Source organism: Falco naumanni, chromosome 4 (assembly GCF_017639655.2).
Source record: "Falco naumanni isolate bFalNau1 chromosome 4, bFalNau1.pat, whole genome shotgun sequence".
NCBI lineage: Eukaryota > Metazoa > Chordata > Aves > Falconiformes > Falconidae > Falco > Falco naumanni.
Window position 1 is genome coordinate 54,059,385 of NC_054057.1, and position 19,304 is coordinate 54,078,688.

General features: G+C 40.5%; 1 protein-coding gene across 2 annotated transcripts in view; it reads right to left on the reverse strand.

Annotated features, from left to right (window-relative positions):
* DPP6 (dipeptidyl peptidase like 6) overlaps positions 1 to 19,304 on the reverse strand; it is a 423,216-nt gene that overhangs the window by 171,618 nt on the left and 232,294 nt on the right. For both annotated transcript variants that reach the window (XM_040592220.1, XM_040592221.1), the window contains exons 2-3: positions 10,687 to 10,801; positions 3,998 to 4,096 (exon numbers count right to left, since the gene is read on the reverse strand). In XM_040592220.1, the coding sequence (XP_040448154.1) occupies positions 3,998 to 4,096; positions 10,687 to 10,801 (214 nt within the window). The remainder of the gene's footprint in view (positions 1 to 3,997; positions 4,097 to 10,686; positions 10,802 to 19,304) is intronic.

The following is a 19,304-nucleotide window of genomic DNA, read 5'->3' on the forward strand; positions in this document are numbered from 1 at the left end:
ATTGGAGCTCATATGCATGCTTAGCATATGGACAACATGATTCTAGTTGTATAGTAAAGGGGAGTTCACAACAGGGGATGATAACAGAACTGTGTGTGGTGTGATGCACCGAGGCATGAGCACAGGAGAAGGCATGAGATGGATGGGGCTGGAACAGAGATGCAGCTCAGCTTCTTTGCACTTGGATTGCAGGGCAGGGAGATGGCATCTGATCGCCAGCACAATGTCAGACCTTCTGTATTTCACTGCTTTATACCAACTATTGTGTACCATATATACTATACTACTATATACTATGTTGTCCTGAGAAGTGAAACTGTCGCAGCACTAGCAAACCAGTGGGCTGCAACAAGGCTTTTACCACCCCATCCCAGGTTAACTTCAATAAGAGGTTCCCCCACCTTGCCCCAGCACAGCCACCAATGCCCCACAAGGTTTCAAAAGTTCATCTACTGTTTGTGCTGTTTCTTCATCCTCTTCAGGCCAGTCCACCCTGCTTCTTACCTCTGCTGCATCCTTCTCCTTGTCTCTCCTACATCCAGGGCACTCCCTTTCCTCCCTCTGCTTCTTCCAGGTCTCTCTTCCTCCAAGGCTCCTCTCCCATCCTCCTTAGAGCTATTTAACTACTCAGCAGGAACCAGCCACAGCTGCACATTGTCCAGGTCAGCCAACCCACCGCCCCTGAAGCCAGCCCCCAGCTGTATATTATCAATGTTAATTAACTTGCCTTAATTCCTCTGTAATTCCTCTACATGAAACCTTTGCAATAAATCCAGCGTTTACATACACTACAGGGAAAATCTAAGCAATAGCAGTCCCTGGAATTGCAACTAGAAATAACTGGCGCAGTCAGTTCTGGTCTATGAATGTGCTCACCTCCCAAGTGCTCTTAACTGAGTCAATAACAACAACGGTCAGGGCAGTAAAAGACAGCAGCTAATTAAACAAAATAATCTTTCTTTTCACTAAACCATTGGATAAAAACTGCAAACTGAAATTTGAAATTACAGTAGCATCACAAAAATTGTCAAAAGTTCAAAGTTCCATCTTTGCACATCTCTCACTTCGTGTAAGTAAATTTAATTGCAATTCCAATAGAAAAAGATGCAAAATCCACAAAACAGCCACAAGTTGTGACTGAAAGCTTAGAGAAAGCCTCTAACCTTTGCACTAAAAGTGTAGTTATGACAGCTTTGAGACTGGCTCTCTTTTTTTCTTTCTTTTTTTTTTTTTCTTTTTTTTTTTTTTCTCTTTCTCCCTAGCTCCTTTAAAATCAATGGAATGACAAAGCTATCAATCAGAAATATGTTATTTTTCCACTTGCCCGCTGGGAATCCAGAAAATAGTTAAACATCAGCTCATCCCATCAATCAGTGAGCTTTGAGCATATTTTTAAGTGCCACCCTGAATAGAAATAACTTCTTATTTTATTTTTTTTTTTAATTATTATTTTAACACTTGTTCTAAGACTCATTCAGGTCAAAGGAAAGACCTTGCTCCTTCAGATGGTTTGGATTAGCCCCTTGCTTACTGGGAAGAACACTGATATTTTAATGACTAAACTATATTCAGAGCAAATCCCTGAGATGATTCAAATACTCCTAAACGTGCAGCATGCTTCATCTTTGGCAAGACCACCAAACTCCTATCTTCTGCAACAATGAAGAGGGAAAGGAAAGAAACAGAGCTTTGAGAAGCCAAGAAGACTGAATTTTGCAGATCTTGGAATGACCATGATATTTTGCTGTATAATTAACAGGAGAAGAAGGGGAAGAAGGATACACAACAACTACCTATATTTTAACAATTATGCAGATTCCCCACAAAACATTAATTCATTTTGTGAGTCATGCCATTCTAAACATGCAGGTTTAAAATATGCAGTTATTCTGCTAAGGCATTCCAACACCCTTGTTATAATGTTTTATGAATTTGGCTTTGGCATTTTCAGGTTCTTTAATTTGCATTCTAAAAACTGAGAATGGGAGACCAACAGCAATGTGTGCTTGGGAATTGGGCTACTGGTCTTTCATCTTGCTTGTCAGAGACCTTAATCAAGATTTCACCACTTAGCCAGTTAGAGAAAGCTGTGAAAAACAACTATAATGCAGAAAAGTAATTAGTGTTGTAAAATGGCTTTGGGTCCTTGGATGAGTGACATTTCAGATTAGCATCTTGCCCTTAAATGTGAAGTCACCCTTGGGTAAATTTCAGGAATATCTATTGGCTTTATAAAACGTCCTCTGGATGTATTAAAGTCAGTATCAATGGTATTAGTAGCACAACAACAGAACAAGCCCTTCTAAAATATCTGTGCATGTTTGCACAACACTATTTTGTGCTTTGTCCATTGCAGAAACAGTATTTTAGTAATTTCAGATCAGGCCAGACTGATGTTCAATTGCGCTGCAGACACTAAGAGTACATGGGAGGACTGAGATGGATTTGAAAACATTCAAGATTGGAGTCTTAATAAAACTTTATATGGCACCAGTATGTGCCCATAATTGGAAAAGCATGAGAAATACTGTTTTTTCACAGAAGACTGCAGTTTTGTGGAAAATATGCCTTCTGTCCATGTAAAGCTATACTCTACCAGAGGGGGGATATAATACCTAGCTCTATGGCAATACTTCATTCTCTGTTTGTGCAAAAGTTTGTAATTAAATAAACTCATGAATTAGATTTATGAATTAAGCTAATGCATTAACATCATAATTCCCCTGTACTCTACCAAAGAAAGAAAATAGAAGTAAAGCTCTCAACAAGACACCTCTTCCTTCATTAGGGCTATTAGGGATAGCAGTGTTTAAAAAAGGATGCTAGACAAATAATTCTGAACTGCGATGCAGCTAATGTTTCCATTATCATTATTCCCAGAGAGTGGTTATGGGCAGCACCATTCCCAGGAGTACACTGAGCCTGAAAAAGAGCTCCTGCCCATCGTCAGGTGTGTTTGTGAAGGTGCCTGGTGTCTGCAATTGCATTCCCCTGTAGCTGAATTGGTGGGAGAAGTTGGAGACAGCTGTGCTGGGGGCAGCTGGGGAACATGTTTATTCAGCACTACCCTTTAACACTCTCTCTTTTCAGTACAGGTATTAAAATTGTTCCCCAATGGACAAAACAGACAAGGAAAGCCAAACACGTGGAAGGATTTCATCCAGTTCCCCATTAAATTCAAAAGAAAACCTAATAACTTCAGTGATAATAGGAGTTGGACTGGAACCTACATGAACAGCATACCACAAATCATTTTATTCTCGCCAAAGCTTGTTCCAACTGCAGCGATTTCCAGCGAGAGCTGGAATCTACATCCCCCCAAACAGCTCTACTCCAGAAAATACTACATGCATTAATTCAAGCATTATTTGGTTTTCCCCTGACTAGAAAATGTAAGGCAGCAGAGGATAAAAAGAGCACATAGCTTGTGTGCAAGCACCAGCCCAGCTGCTGCTGGACCACTGTTTGCCTGTTGCTTAGCAATACTTCACTTCTCTGCTGGAAAAAAGAGTTTCAATGAGGGAATATAAACCTGATTTTTTGTTTATGGTAAAATAATGACTGATAGTGCTCCAACCACTTCTTCCAACCTCATGCTACATCACCTACTGAATGCTTTTTGGGACAAAGGCTCTAGTTTTTAATGCATAGCTATGAGCCCACTGGAGAGCCCTAAATAAAAAAAATTATAATAACAGAGCAGCAGTGTTTGCATATTTATGAGGAGGAAAGCTGGAATAGGAATTTTATGATTGAATATTTTGGCATGGCTCTGGGCAACCAGCTCTGGCTGCCCTTGCTTGAACAGGGAGTTGGACAAGATGATCTCCTGAGGTCCTTTCCAACCACAACCACTCCTTGATTCTGTAATTTCAGAAGCAAAATAAAGAAAAGAAGGAATACAGAAATAAATAAATAAATTAAAAAATTTTAAAAAGATGCTCAGAGGGCAAGGAAGAAAAGCAAAGACACTGCAACATCTTCATGCCTCACTCACCAGTTATCCATTTAGCCTCTGGGTCATGAATTTTGAAATCATCACTGAAGAGATCTTCCACTGTTATCTTCTTCTTCTGAGACAAGCTGTTGTCTTCAACTGTAAAAGATTTGAAAACAAACTGCCATTACTTCAACTTTGAAATGCATCTGAAAATACAGCAACTGTGAATAGGGCCACGTCATATCTCATTTGGAACAGTCCACGTTAGGCATTCTGCCATGCTTAAGCCCCTTCCCATTGTCAGTGTTATAAAAGGACCATCCAGTGGGTCACGAACAGAAACCTCCTTGTTATTTATGCATGTATTCAGCAACTACAAAAAAACCAAGATGTGGTTACACATTTTCAGGCATAAACTGATCCAAAAAGATTTTTAAAGTTATGAAAACAAACCTACAGATGTCATAGTGCTATACAATCCTGACTATTCTGAAGAATTATAAAGCTACTTAGCACTAAGACTATTCTGAAATCATCAGATAAATTTAAAAATCGTAATTAAAAGTGACCAAGTTTTTATAGCTTATGTTTTTATTTCCTTAAAAACTGTCATGCAGAACCACATTTGGAAAATTATTTAGCCTTAGAAGGGCTCATACGGATTACCTCAGGAATTCATAAAAAATTTTCCATGGGAATCAGACACTTGGCTGCAGGAACACTTTTGAAAAATCTGAGAGACATAACCCTAAATCCTTAGGTGTCACATAGCTGTCCCATACTGATTTTATTTTTTAGTGAAAAGATATATAGTTTCTTTTGCAAACACGCGAATCTGGACAGCTTTTACAATGAAGAACCAGACTGTCAGTTTAAGATCCTGTAAGATCAACTTGTAATAACAAAAGTGTTCTTCATTTAGTTAATTCTTCCTCCCTCTGCTCTGTAGCACTTTCCCCCCCAAAGAAATACATGCTATATCTCTTCTTCCACTGTCCTTTACATGGTCCTCTCCACATTTCTCGTGATTCAGCCAGAGACTGTCCATAGATTTCTGAGACAAAGCACAATCTGAAGGAAATGCAGAACTGATTTCTTTCTGTGTATATATTATTGCTACAAGGAAATCTGTCTCATCTAGGATGTCACCAAGACTAAACGTGCTTAAGTCCAACTGAATAGAATAAAGGCACAAATTTAACCACTTGAAGTTTGCTGCAGTTAGCATCTTCCCCCATGCCACAATTATACCTTCTCATTTCTATCACCATGTCTCCACTATGTAACAGTTCTCATAAACACTCCCCAGGGGCTCCTGGGATCGTAACTGAAGTGTTTATGGTGAATCAATGGATTCTTGGGCCTTACAGATGAAAAGTACATATATTTCATCACAGAACTCTACAGTGGGTACTTAGTTTATATGAAAATATTTTTTAATTTTCTCAAAGATTAAACATTTAGAGAAAAACGAAACCCAACAATTTTGATTAATATATTCCTTCTTTTCTTTTTTGCTCTTAACAGTGATTTTTTTTTTTTTTTGCTATGACAAGCAATCACCTTCTATAAATAATGTTTTCAAAATTCAATTTTTTGCTGAAAAAATATTTTCATGGAAACCTTTCAGTCAGCTTTAAACATATTTGCTCTTTAAAGGAACACATGAAGCCACATTCTGAGTATTTCCATAGCAGGGATGTGTGCTTCAGCATCTCTACTCACTACAGCATCCTCATGCCTGAGGCCTATTGGTATCATGCAGCCTGAGTGATCTGTAATGTTGTTTAGTGATAAACTTACACTGAACATACAGGTGATTAGAAACAGTGGAGTCAGACTCTCTGAAGCCATTTACTAGAGGAAAAAAGTCTTTACTACACTAAATTGAAGCCCCTGAGCTACCTGAGATGATTGAAAATTACCTACAGTGTTTTGTTCGGCTAGAAGGTATTCCAATAGAAACTATAATTTTTACCAAATTAAATTATATTCTTCAATTTTCTTATTTGTCCAGGTCTGACTGAGCAATCACACTGCTCAATGTGCTCCCAAATACCAAGACAGATTAATATGGGTTCTCAGCCAAATCCTTATCTGTGACAGCATTATGCCAAGTTCTTCTGCATTGTTTTATTTATTAAAATGGAAAATACAGGTCAGGGGAACTCCAGGGAAATGTGCCAGCTAGTTCCCACCATGGTGCAAGGTCCCAGCACTGGGTCCCCAGGCAGACCAGGTGGTGCGGAGCAAGAGATGGGAGCACACGCACAGCCTGGGCTTACCAGGCATCACTTCCCAAACGCACCCTGAGGGCATGGATACCCTCTTTCCCACCATGAGGGCATAAGGACAGGCACCAGCAAACCTCTGTGCTGGAGATTTGGGAAGGGACAGGGTGGGAAGCCCTTCTCATTCCCTCTGTCTGTGCAGGGTGGAGACAGCAGTCCGGGAGCTGCACCACTTCCATATCTTCACAGCGCTTCAAACTCCTCCTGAGGGACAGCAGGAGGAGGGAGAGGGAGCAAGTGAAGCATGCACGCCCAGGAGCCTGCCCAAGGCATGTTGCTGAGATTCCCTTACTGCCTCCTGCAGTAATATTTCTGTAGGGTTGGGTCCTCTCTTCAGATTTGTGCGCGTGCACGTGCACACATGCATATCTATAGTTTTGCGTGTCTTCATATAAATACACAAACACTGCTGGGACAGGACCCATACAGGGACCATATGCTGTGACAAGTGAGCAACCGCCAATTAGGAAAGGCTCAGTCCCACACTTTTATCGTTTGTATAAATAGCTTCACACTTTTCAAAGGTGGGTGGAATGGCAGGACTCACACACACACGAAATCAAAGAATCTCGGCGTAGGCAACTGCGCGCATGTGGTGTGCTGTTGTGTAATTAAATGCAAACTTCCACCCATTACTACTTCTTTTGAAAATATTGTTCTAGAGTACCCAGGATACACAAATCATTAAAATGTTGAAATTTTATTAGGATTTTATAACATAAGACCTAAGCATTAGCTAGCAATAAAGCACTGCTACTGTAATTACAATGTCTGCTGAATGCAAAGAGTGCTGTTCTCAGTTTATGAGCTAATCTTAAAGCAGGGTGAGTGACCTGCCTCTGAGAAACCCAGAGCAGCACAGATTTCAGCCTTTCCGCAGCTGAATCCAGAGTTAAAACCTTCTTTAAAGGTTTGGCCTGCTTTGCAGAAGATTCTTGGAGAGATATATAAATCCCCTTTTTCCTCAATTATTAAATACCTTAATCATTATCTGTTCTGTTAAGCAAACCTTCCCCATTCCCCATTCTACCACTCACTCTTGCATTTGCAGGAGACTACCAAGGAGACTACCCCAGCTTTCACAGTACTGGGAAATGCCACCATCGTGATGCAAGTTATGGGTCCAGTTAACCACTTTTCTTTGCCTGAACATGGACCACAAGCCTGCATGCTGTACTCCATCCCATACATGTCCCAGATTACTCTCCGTAGGGATCACATGATGTGCAGTGCTGGGTTTACAGCATCTCTGCTTTGCATGCCTTGGTATTGCACTGCGAAACAGGCCTTCGAACCAACAGCAAATACTTAGAGAATAACGGTTTCCCACACAGGGAAAAGGCCAAGATAGACAGGAATAAGTAAGGCATTCAGAAGTAAAATGCAACAGGTTATTTGTACTGGTATGACAGTGTCAGTCTCGATGCCAACATTCTTATAAGAAGGAAGACTTAAAAATATTACCAACTTCAAAATAATATTAAAAGTATTTTTAGGCATTGTGCTTTGCCCATGCCAGACTGCATCACCCCACCTGAGACATTTCCAGTGAAGAGGGTTTTTTTTTTGTTTTTTTTTTTCCTGATGTCACTCTTGCACTTGGCAGTAGCTCCCCATGAACACAGAAAAAACTGCTTCACTTCCTTCCTTCACTGTCCTTCTGTCCCTTCATTGCATCTTATTCCAATATCCATCACTTATTTTTCAGTTTGGCTACCAAACGATAAACATTCCTTCTTCCAGTGCACTATTTGATGGCAGGGAAATTCAGATTCTGCATCTCCTTTCAGACAGGCTCCTCCATCTCCCCTACTCCTACCTTGTCAGAATGTGCTATCCCCAGCCAGGATTATCAATGTAATATGTTTTACGTTTGTCAAACCAGCCTCAGTGTCTGGCTTAGCACTGGCTGGTGGGAAATGCTTGCCAAACGAGCCTGCTGTTACCCCCTGCCACAGCATGTCCTCATAACAAGCTCCAGGGCCAGTGGCCCAAACGAAGACTGAAGTCGGCTGCTACCAAGCCACAGCAGCAACCTAAGCTATCTATTTTACCCTTTGCAGAGTCACACCATGAAGCAGTCTGGATGCATATTAAAAACAGTAGCAGTACTGAGCTCAGAGTTTTTGTATTTGCATGTAGGGGACAGTTCTGAAACACCAGCAGGGGAAGAAACAACCCAAATCCAGTTTACCAGCAGATCAGGTAACTGGAAATCTCAAAAACCATGAATGGAAATTCTAGCATGGAAAATAACTTTGCATATTCCTAAATATTAAGCACTCTTTAACTGTGCTGCTTGGACTTGTTGCTAAGTACATACTAACACCCGTGTGATTTGTGTGTATGCATGTGTGTGCATACATACCCCAAACACTTTGTGTGTGCATATATTTCTATGAAAATACAAAAATTAAACACAAATACACTTGTGAATTTTATTTATAACTGAATGTGGGTATTTCGCATTCCTACTTCATGCTACGTAAAATAGAATGTCATCACAATAACTCATATTTACTTGTATCTTCCTAAATTAGAGAACCTTAACTCCAGGGTCTCAATGTTTGGTATACCTTTTCTGCCTAGGTAGTTATCTGGACTACTGCATATAGATACTGCAGTATCTATAGTCATAATAGTCATTAGTGGATTTATATGTGATTTTCTTTATGTAGAAATGGGAGCAGAATTCAGGAGAACCTAAATGAGGTCTACAGTGGAGCTCAGAATTGAATTCAGAGCTGATAATCCTCACCAGATATCAACCTTATAAAGAAATCATTCTTACAGATGGTCTTGTAAAAGGAAATATTTGTGACTTTGACTGTATTTAGGACTGAAAAATGCTATTTTTATGTTTCTCCCTATGTATCTATCTATACAGAATCCTGCTCTTCAATGGAAGTGTCACTCATTATCTCCTCTATGCAGTGCAAATCACCAACAGCTTCTTGAAGCCCACAGGTATGGGTTAAGGAACCTGAGCTTCAGCGTGCATTTTTGAAAAGTCTGGGACTGTACTTCTATAAAACAGAAGGCAACATTTCCGCACATAATGCGTAAGGGTTGATGTTTTTCACTGCAAGTACATGGTGCCTGATTTGAGTACGGTCCACAGACCACACCCCAAAACATCTCAGAGATGAACTGCACTGGCCAATAGTATTGAATCTGAACCCTAGCAAAGGTAATTTAAAAATGATCCTTAATTATGTTTAACCTTAATTAACTTAATTGCTTAAATACTTAATTACTCTGGCATGACAATGTGCTACTTACATTTCCATTGAAAACTTCAGGATAGCATGAAATAAACTGGACATGGAATCATGATAAATAAAAAAAGGATAACGTAGTGATTCACATGCTATGAGCTAGAAATTTCTACCACACAACTTCCACCTCATTTTTTCCACTTCACCATCCTTTGCTCTTCCATTTCCTACGGTTTTGTTTCTCCCTCGTGTCCATTCCCCTCCTCAGCTCTGTGCTCTTTGCTCTGTTGTCCCCTAGAATCCCTCGCATGTACTCATTCAAGAAGGAGCCCCTTTTCCTCTCCTCTATGTCCTTCTGCAGATGATATTCTGCCTTCTCCTGTGTTTTGTAGCTCCTCACCCTTTCAGACATTGACTTCTCTTTTCTGTGTCTTGTCTCTCTCTTGTTTGCCTTTTCATATTCAGATCACAATCTTCTCAGAGCCTCACAAGCACGTTATTTCTACGCCATAAGTAGGCACAGAAATTTACAGGGCTGTATAAATATGTAATAATCAATAATCATAATGATACCACATTAAAATTCAAGCCTACAAGCTCAGCAGCTATTGTAAGAGAAGTAATTTACAGAGGTTACATGCACAGAACTTTGCTGAAGCTTGGTAAGGGTATTAATGCAAAGAATCCCTTCTTGGGAAGTTACTAATTATTTGCTGTCGTTAAGTGCTATCTGACACACAGTTATCTGGAATTGCTTTGTAAAGCTGAAATACTATAGTCTGATCAAAAAAAGTCAATCCAGATGAATGGGATGGGAGTCACATGCCTAAGCATAGGCATCTGATGCCATTTCAGATGGTCTGGGATATTCCACCCAACCTGGGTTTGCTGCTCCATGTGGCTGAACTTCAGGAAGTTCTGCGACCTGACTGACTGCTCTATGCAGATGTTTCTCATACCCTGGCACATCTAAAATAACACTCCCCATCCATGTTTAGGCCACCAAGGTTCAGGCTTGTACCTTCAGCTCAACAGCCCTGATCTTTGAATTGAAGTGTAAATCTCTAAAACAATCTACCTAAGAATGGCCTTGAACTCAGTGTCACACCAAGATAAAGAACAGGAAGGATGATTCCTTTGATGTTGGCTTTGCAGTCAGTTTGCAATCCCTTTACCCTTGGAAGTGTAAAATTACAGATGAAAAACAGAATGGAAGTGAGTTAAAGGTTATAAATACCTGGTGTCAGGAGTATAACAGAGGTGACAATCAGGGAGCAGATAACAAGAATAACAAGTAAGGCAATTGCAATTCCTTTCCAGTTTCTTTGAGGAGGATTACTCCCCACCAGCTCCTAGAAACATGAAAGGAAAGTGAACATTTAGAAAAGGCACTTAGACAAGGAAACAAACAGCAGAACCCAAACAGCAATGTACATCCGCAGAACGACAACATGCACCCTGCGACCATGGTGGGTGAAGCCCATCAGCCAAATACAATTCATGCTGTTAGAATATTTTGTGTTATTAACTGAATCCACGCCAAATCATATTGTGCAACAAATAAACGCAAGGCACCCATAGGATATACGGTAGCGAAACCCACACTCCCCATCACCTCCTTGCATACAGGCACCAGCCACCCCCACCAGCACCGATCCAAACTCACTTATCAAAAGCCAATTTCCTACCAACCCTCATCAAGTCTGGGAATAAAGAGCTTTACTGTAACTTTCAAGAGACTTTTATAATAAGATGCCAGAGAAGAATACAGGAAGATAAATAATTCACAGGGGCATGTATGGAGATAAAAATCAATAAGGATATCCCCATGGTGAACTCTCCTGCCATCCCAGAAAACATCACATCTCCTCAGGCCACCTTGCATGCATTCGCAGGCTGGTAGGTCTGAGAATGTGAAGACAGGCTTCATGTCTAGCACATACATTAAATTTAATCACATCCTTAAAACTTTAGAATAAAAGCTCCATCACTATTCACTGATTAGCTTTGACTTCACTGTGGTTGTACCATATGTTCTGTCTACGATGTACACAGCACTCTTGCTCTCGAGACTGAGGCTTTTATGAAGTGCTGTGTTCGCATTCACATGATCTTAAATATTTATCGCACTTTATCCCTTTCATGCTTTTTGCTGGATTCCCCTTAGCACTGTGCATTAAATGAGATTTCATGCACACATTGAAGCATCCCCAGGAATTGTATGAAATATCAGCACACTCCACTTTCCTGGAAAGCTGAATTCACTCAAGGGATCTGGCCTCACAGCCAGAACAACTCTGGATGCTCCTCCTTCTCATTTACCTCACCAGGTTAGAACTTTTGCCTTATTTCTTTGATTATGAGGGAAGGAGGGTCTAAGACAGACCTGCTGGTACCTCTTTAAAAGATTCTTCTTTTTTTCTTTTTTAATTTTATCAGGAAAACAAAAAGATTTATAATAGACTGAGTTCTGTAATTCAGAGAAAGTGTTTCACTCACTGTAACTTTTTCTTATACACAGTAAAATGACTTGAACAGGGAGGTCAGGAAAACCTCACAGTTTTGATTTCAGAAAATGCTGGAAAATATTTTTCAGCCTTTCCAAATCAAGAATCCATTTCACAGAAAAAGATAATGTTGAGACTCTCTTCCTACATGTTTGGGGATGAATCCATTACAAAGGCTATAAAACTGCAGTGGAAAGCCAGGTTTGATGCACTGAACATCTGAGGTAGCATCTGTATTTCATTATTTATTCTAGTTCTGGAAAAGACACAATTGTTCCCTTCCTTCTGGCAAAAAGGGGTAGAAGTTAGCACCCCCTCTCTGCCTTGCCTTCCTCTCATTTGCATTTGGCTTTCTATTTAAAATGAAAAATAATTAGAAGGAACAAATGTATAGTTTATTACTCTCACTGCAGAAAGATCTGAAAAGTAGGTCAGGAGCCTTGAGAAATGCAATTTTGCCAACAAGCAAACAGAAAGAATACAAATACGTGCATTTTTATAATGTCTTCACCCTAAGCACAAATACAAATATTAATTAATTTTTTGTATTCCAACACCTTTTTTAGGAAACTGTTACGGTCTCCATTTTTCAGGTGATGCAAATAGGCTCAAAAGAGAGTCTGTGACTTTCCCAGGGTTATGCACAAATTGAGAAATAAAGCCAGGAAAAGAATCCAGGGCTTTTTAGTAAGTGACAGAAATATTCTTCCTCTCACAGCAGGGCACAGTGGGACCTAGAGGGGTGACAGGAGAATTGGGGAGATGCAGCTGAGAAACCACAGCGCTTCTACCCAGCCAAGTCCTAACAGTGTCCAAGGACAGAGGAAAGACACAGCTTTACAGGGCTGATGGCAACAGTCACATTCCTGAAAATAATCTCACAACTTTCTTCCCCTTGAATGTCAGAAGTTTTGAAATTGAACAACAACAAAAAAAAGTTCATGGACTTTAATTAGATGTACAAACCCAGATGTAGTTCAAAAGCTTAATAAAACCTTGCATTAAGTGAGGTTTCCTCATCCATGAATCCATGAGTCCCAGTGTGATAGAAATCCACAGACATGCTTAAGTTTTCAGCATATTAATACTTCCCCTGAATCCATTATCACATCATAATCCATTCATTCTTCAAGCATCCAATCAATATTTGAGCAAAATAACAACAAAAAAGACTGGGAATTTCTAGTGTATCAAGAGGAGGAAAACTATTCAAGATCCCAAGTTTGGGGTTTAATACGCTGCAAGGAAGCAGAAAGGAATGTTTTCACTTTATTTTCAAAATCCCATCAGGAAATTTCCCTTGATAAAAAGCAAGAAAAGACAACTGGCATTTCAAATAAATGTAAACAGCTTTATTCTGCACAGGTTTGGAAAGCAGCTTTTTTGTTCTCCTCAGTCATTTGAAGTCTCTTTCGATGGAATCACCACCAAACTGCTGCACACACACGTATGTGATAGCACCACCTCAGAGCTTTCCTATCTATTTTTCTGTTAATTCCAGAGAGATGTTGCTCTGTCACTGCGACCAGCTTTTACTTCCAGGAGATTTCAGCCTCACCACCGGTCCACAATACCCCATGCCCTCGGCAGCCAGCTCCCACCCTTTTACAGGGGTTCCCACCAGCGGACACATGCTCACCGTGCCCAGGAAAGCCTCTGTGCTTGGGACTGAAGCCAAGAAGGTGTTTAATTAAGCCCTAGGCAGGTGCAAATCCAAGCACGTAAATAACGTTCTTGAAGTGGCACCTCAAAAGGTTTGTCTCCAGCACAGCACAAAGCTTTAGTTTGCCCATTCCTGCACGATCCCAGCTCACCGAAGCAAACAGAGATCTAAACCAGCCGGCAGGCAGATACCCTTCGTGAACCACGGCTGTTAATCCTAAAAGAACCGCTTTGGATTTAATGCTGAAATCTGAGCATAGTGCACAAATGGATATAAACCAAATGCACAAAGTTTCTGCTCTGATGAAGTGATTCTACTGAAAATAACATAAAAGGGAACGTTAAAACAAAGGCAGTCACCGGCAGGAGTCACCTGCTCTCGGCTTCTCATGAAGAACGGTGCCTGCACGACCTCTGCAAGCAAGCTAAAGCCCTGCAGCCTGGGGTTTTTTTCTCCTTTTTTCTTTTGCTGTTAGCTTTCCAGCCCCTTCTTTCTCTTACATAAAACCTTAATTGTTTTTGGATTAGGAAAGTAAAACAGATGTTACCACAGGTTTTAACATAAGCACACTTCATTGATGCTGTGTATGAAAAACTGTAAATGTTATCACTTTCATCTTCATTTCTGATTGAAAAATAACCCTAACCACCTGTGAAGTTGACTTTGAAGCCATAAATCCAGACATCTACAGTATTTTAAGACTCTAAAATACACATCTGTGATGACATATTTTCCTGCCTGTGAAAGAATCACTGTACTGACATGTTACGGATGAAGGCTGGATGTGCTCCAATCCAAGATGCTGTCAACAAAATTATTTCTGGCATGTTTATTTGAAACCTGCCAGAAGTCTGCCAGCACAGTGGCCATATTACAATAATGTAATAGCTTCTTAAAACAAAAGTTTCATCAAGCACAGCTTTTGGGTTTTAATAGCCATGTCTATAGTGCTAAATGAAAGCAAGACAATATAGACAACGCTTGTCAAGTATTGGCATTATTTAATTAAAGCTGTATGCCCTGGACCAAACTCTCTGAAGTATCAACAGTGGGGTGGTCATGGTGGGCCTCTTTGTCTTTTTCAACATGGAGTTGCCACTTCTGTGCAATACCAACAAAACCTAGGTGTGTTACACCAAAATATTCGCATTCCAGATCCATGCGCTGTACGTGAGGGCCTTTGCTGGGCCAGGTGACACTGGGCCATGGCCGGGGGCAGGAGACTGAGCTGTCATCTCAGGTACAGCAGTGAAAGCAAAAAGAAAAAGAAACCCCAAGAAATTAATGGTCTGAAACAATGGCAGGATGGGGTTTATAGCAGTAGCTTTGCATGATTTCCACGCTTGCCATTCTTGCAAGCTCTGCTTCTTGATTTTTTTTTTGTTTCTACATTTTGACTAAATAACCTGAAATACTACACTCATAAACACACTAAATGAAAAAAAATAATCTAGCAAGCTTGTTAACACACATGTAATCAAAAAATATGTATTCTGCCTTCACCTACCTTGTTCTGAATTAAAACTTTTGCCTGGTGACGCAACAGTGAGTGCAGTGACTCTGGCAAGTCAGCTCACCAATTTCAGAACATGGTGCAGAATAAAAACTTTGCTGAGGAATTAAAGTACAGGAACACACTTGTCCCTGGCAAAAGCTCCTATGATGTTCAGTGGAAAAATAATTTCACTGTTAATTAGTTCTTTACAATACAAAATTGCTGCAGATTATAACTGCTAAACAGTACAACAAAGGAGATAAAGAGTAGGTAACCCATATGGTTAGATTATTAGACTTGTGTTGCAAAAAAGAAATATTAATTGCAATGACAATGGCAGTAAACTAGATGCATTGCAGTGGTTACAGCAGGAGGTTCTCTGAGACCTCTGGTTATTGTGATCGATACTGCCTCACTGTCTCATTGCAGTCCTCTGTCTGCCTGGATCCTCTGCTGTTTTCCTGCCTTAAATTTAGGATGGAGGTTCTTTGTGGGCAGGAGTCATTTTTTGTACCCTGCCTGGCACAGTGGAAACCTCAATCACTAAAGAACTTTAGCAGTATCGTAACACGGATAAACAATAATAAGCATGTAACTGCATCCTCCTCATCTCCGAATCCAAGCTGAGTTAGTTTTGTCCAGGGCTTTTTATTTATTATCTTTCCTCTCCTCCCCACTCGCCTCCCTCCCCTCTTGCTGCTGCAGACCACCCTGAGCTGTGCTCCAGCTGAAGTGTGATGCTGAATAGTAATCAGCTTGCAGATAAGACTCAGAGCCTGAGCCTGAGGCTACAGTAAACTCAGTTGTTCAGATGCCAAAGGTGACACTTTAGAGCCAGAGGATTAAAAACTTGGTCTGTTTTTATAAATGAGGCATGGCATGTATGTGGACTTTCCTGCAAGGCCCCAAGAGAAAGATTCAGAGGGATGAAACCATCCTGGCTGTTGCGGTGATGAGAGACAACTACGTTATGTTTTCCTTCCTTCTCTGATGATAATAAATGCTTTTAGTGATAGGGAGCAATGACTTAGTAACATTTAACATCTTCACTGTCTACTCCTCGGCACCATGAGAAAAATCTTTTACCCTGCACACAAGGCAGCACATTATACTGCCTTCCATTTCTGGGAGGCTCTTTTATGAATGCCCTAAGGCCACTCCTTTTGGCCCTGTAGCTCCATCTCCTCTCACAATTTTCTGCAAAGTGCACATACGCAAATGTTTTGAGGTTGGGCATTAATGGAGGGTTTGAGAGCGAGCGAGGAGAACACTGTATCTGTAACACTCAGCTCTCTGTAAAAAATAAACCTTGCATCTTTTATGCTTTGATAGAGCTTTCAGTCTTACAAGTTTCTATTACCAAGCCAGCAGAAGAAAATGAATGCCATCTGCACCTTACACCTAAGCGTTACCTTTAACAAATGACGAGTCTCCCACATTTTTAGAGCAGAAGGCATCAGATCCTCAGCTAGCATTGACCGACACAGATCACTGGCTCCACTGGAGCAAAGCCAGTCTGTGTCAGCTACGAGTGAAACCCACTGCTACTTCTAAATTAAAAAAAAGAAAAATATCTGTAAAAAGATCTAGATACAGTAATATCTGGAATTCCTAGCTGTACTGGTATTGCAGAAATAGATATTTAATAACTTCCCATTATTTTTATAAGCATTATGATGAAACAGTTTTGGATCACCTCCAGACCTGGCAGCACTAAAATATTCATTTAGCATCTCTATATTTTGAACGGGCATCTGACATGACTTGTGTACCTAACTGCAGTAACCATATTGCAACATCCTCCTACCCCCTTACGATGTAGAAATAAGCAGTGCTGCTGTTTGAAGCATTCCCAAATTATTCCTAGTGCTTAGGGACAGAGTGAGTAGATGGTATTTCCAAAATAAGTTAGAAGTTGGCAATGTGGACACTGAAATCCTGCCTAGTTCTCAAGATGACAAAAATTCAAGCTGTGAACACCAGCTGGACCTGTTGCACCAAGAGTGGCTCCAGCCAAGGGCATGGCCATCTTTTGACCCATGTCCAGGAAAAGGGAGATGGCCATACTGTACATCTGTATGGCACATGACATATGTGATTAGAGATACTTTTAGATGAGAACTGTGGTGATCTTATGTAATGTCATTTTATTGATCTTCTTCATTTTCCCACCATCAGTTTGGTTCATTCATCTGTGCTAACCTAGATGTTTTTACAGCACCTGATGCATCGGGACTGTGAACCCTCACAGGGGCCCTTAGCTGCTCCTGTAATTCAAGTCATAATTAAAGATGCATTCCCAACAGTGACAGATCCCATAAAACCAACAGCATTTCTTTATCTCAGTGTTTGATACAAGCACACACGTTCATCCACTAAAACAGAAACAAATCATCTCCTAGGGTGAAATATCTGCCATGGCACCAGTAAAACCTGGTTTGACACTTAGGATTTTATTATATGAGAGTCTGTGTGTTCATCAAACCCATGAAAAAGCTTGGCAAACCCAAAAGACACAGATAATATCACTGATTCCAGGACCCCTCTATGCCACAGCCCTTGCTTAGCTCCAGTCTTCCCACTATGATGCTCTGACAGCCTGGGTCCCTCCAAACCGAGCCACAACACACACATGAGCCTTGAAAACAGTTCATACACATGCAGAAAGCATCTGCAAAGGTGATACTGCCAAGGCATACCAGGATGACATCTCTCTATTTCTTGAAGAATTATGCTCTCAAGAAATGGGAAAAGAAGCTTCTCTGCAAGATTTGAGAGCTTGGCAAAACCACCTCTCAGCTTTGTCGTCTCCCCCAATTCCAATGAAATGCCATTCTGCTTACATTTGTAAAAAGGCAATTACAATTTTTAGTGAAACTATATTGCAGAAAAAAAGAAAATATCATTCAATTTATGACTCTGAACACCAGGGAAGAATCTGTGATAAGGAAAGTAGTGAGGTGTTTAATCTCCCTGGGTAGAAAGACAGCATTAGAAATTCTGTTTAATATTATATTCTACTAACTCCTAGGTGTTTTTTTTCTGTAATCTAGTTTGTAAATAATTTGTTTCTAAATGGTAGAGGAAGGAAAACATGATGTGAACAAAATCTAATTCCTAAATAATTTGTTTGGGAACAAGGTGAGAAAGAGCTGTGAAAACAGCCAATTTTTGAGGTCACAGCACTGCAGAGACAGTGAGAAGAGAAACACAAAAACCATGTGTACAGCAGGGGGGAAGAAAACAGGTTTATCAATTTCATTTTGCACTCTCCTGAGGTGTCCATCAAACTCAGGATGCAAAAAATTGCACTGTGTGGTAAGAAAGAAAAAATTACCTCGCCAGGTTACTTGCAAACACTTCTGTGATAGAGTAATTATTACATGAATTCATGTGTGAATTAAAGCAGCTGGGGGCTAGGGGAGGGTCACTCCTCCATTGGTCCACATACGTGACTCTCATTAACATGCAGCAAAGCTTCATGCCTAGAATCATAGAATCGTTTAGGTTGGAAAAGACCTTTAAGATCATCAAGTCCAACATTAACCTAGCGCTGCCTAGTCCACCACTAAACCATGTCCTTAAGTGTACAACCTCCCATGCCAACCACCATCTAGCATTACTTTCTGAAACACATCAACTGCTTTTTGTTCAAAATGCATCTTTCTTGTCATCACTTCTTACTGATGAACTGAGACATCCACAATCCCACTAAAGATGATGGTGGATTGAGGATTTCAAATGAGGTCCCTGGCTGGCATGAGGGCTGCAGTGTGATGGCTCCTGAAGGTCCTACAGCTGTGGGAACAGTTGGTCAAACCAGGTCAGAGACAGCATTGATCCCTGAGTCCTGGAGTTGCATGGGCAGGTGAGGGACATGGACAGACCGAGGGGTAAGAGGATGGCATAGATGGCACTGCAGGGTGGAGGAGGCTGCAGTGCCAATTCAGAACTTTTTGCAGGGAAAGAACACCTGATCAGAGCCCATAATAATGGGATTTCAAAAGTAATGAAAATTACCTGAACCTCCATGATAAGACACAACATAAAATGCTTTTACATACTGAACAAAGAAAAATGTCCAAACAAACAAGCATGTTATGATAAAATCTATTTTGTGTGCTCACTAAAACCCTCTATAAATCTAGTAAAGAACCAGTAAAAACCATGTATTTCTGCCCTCCGTGGGA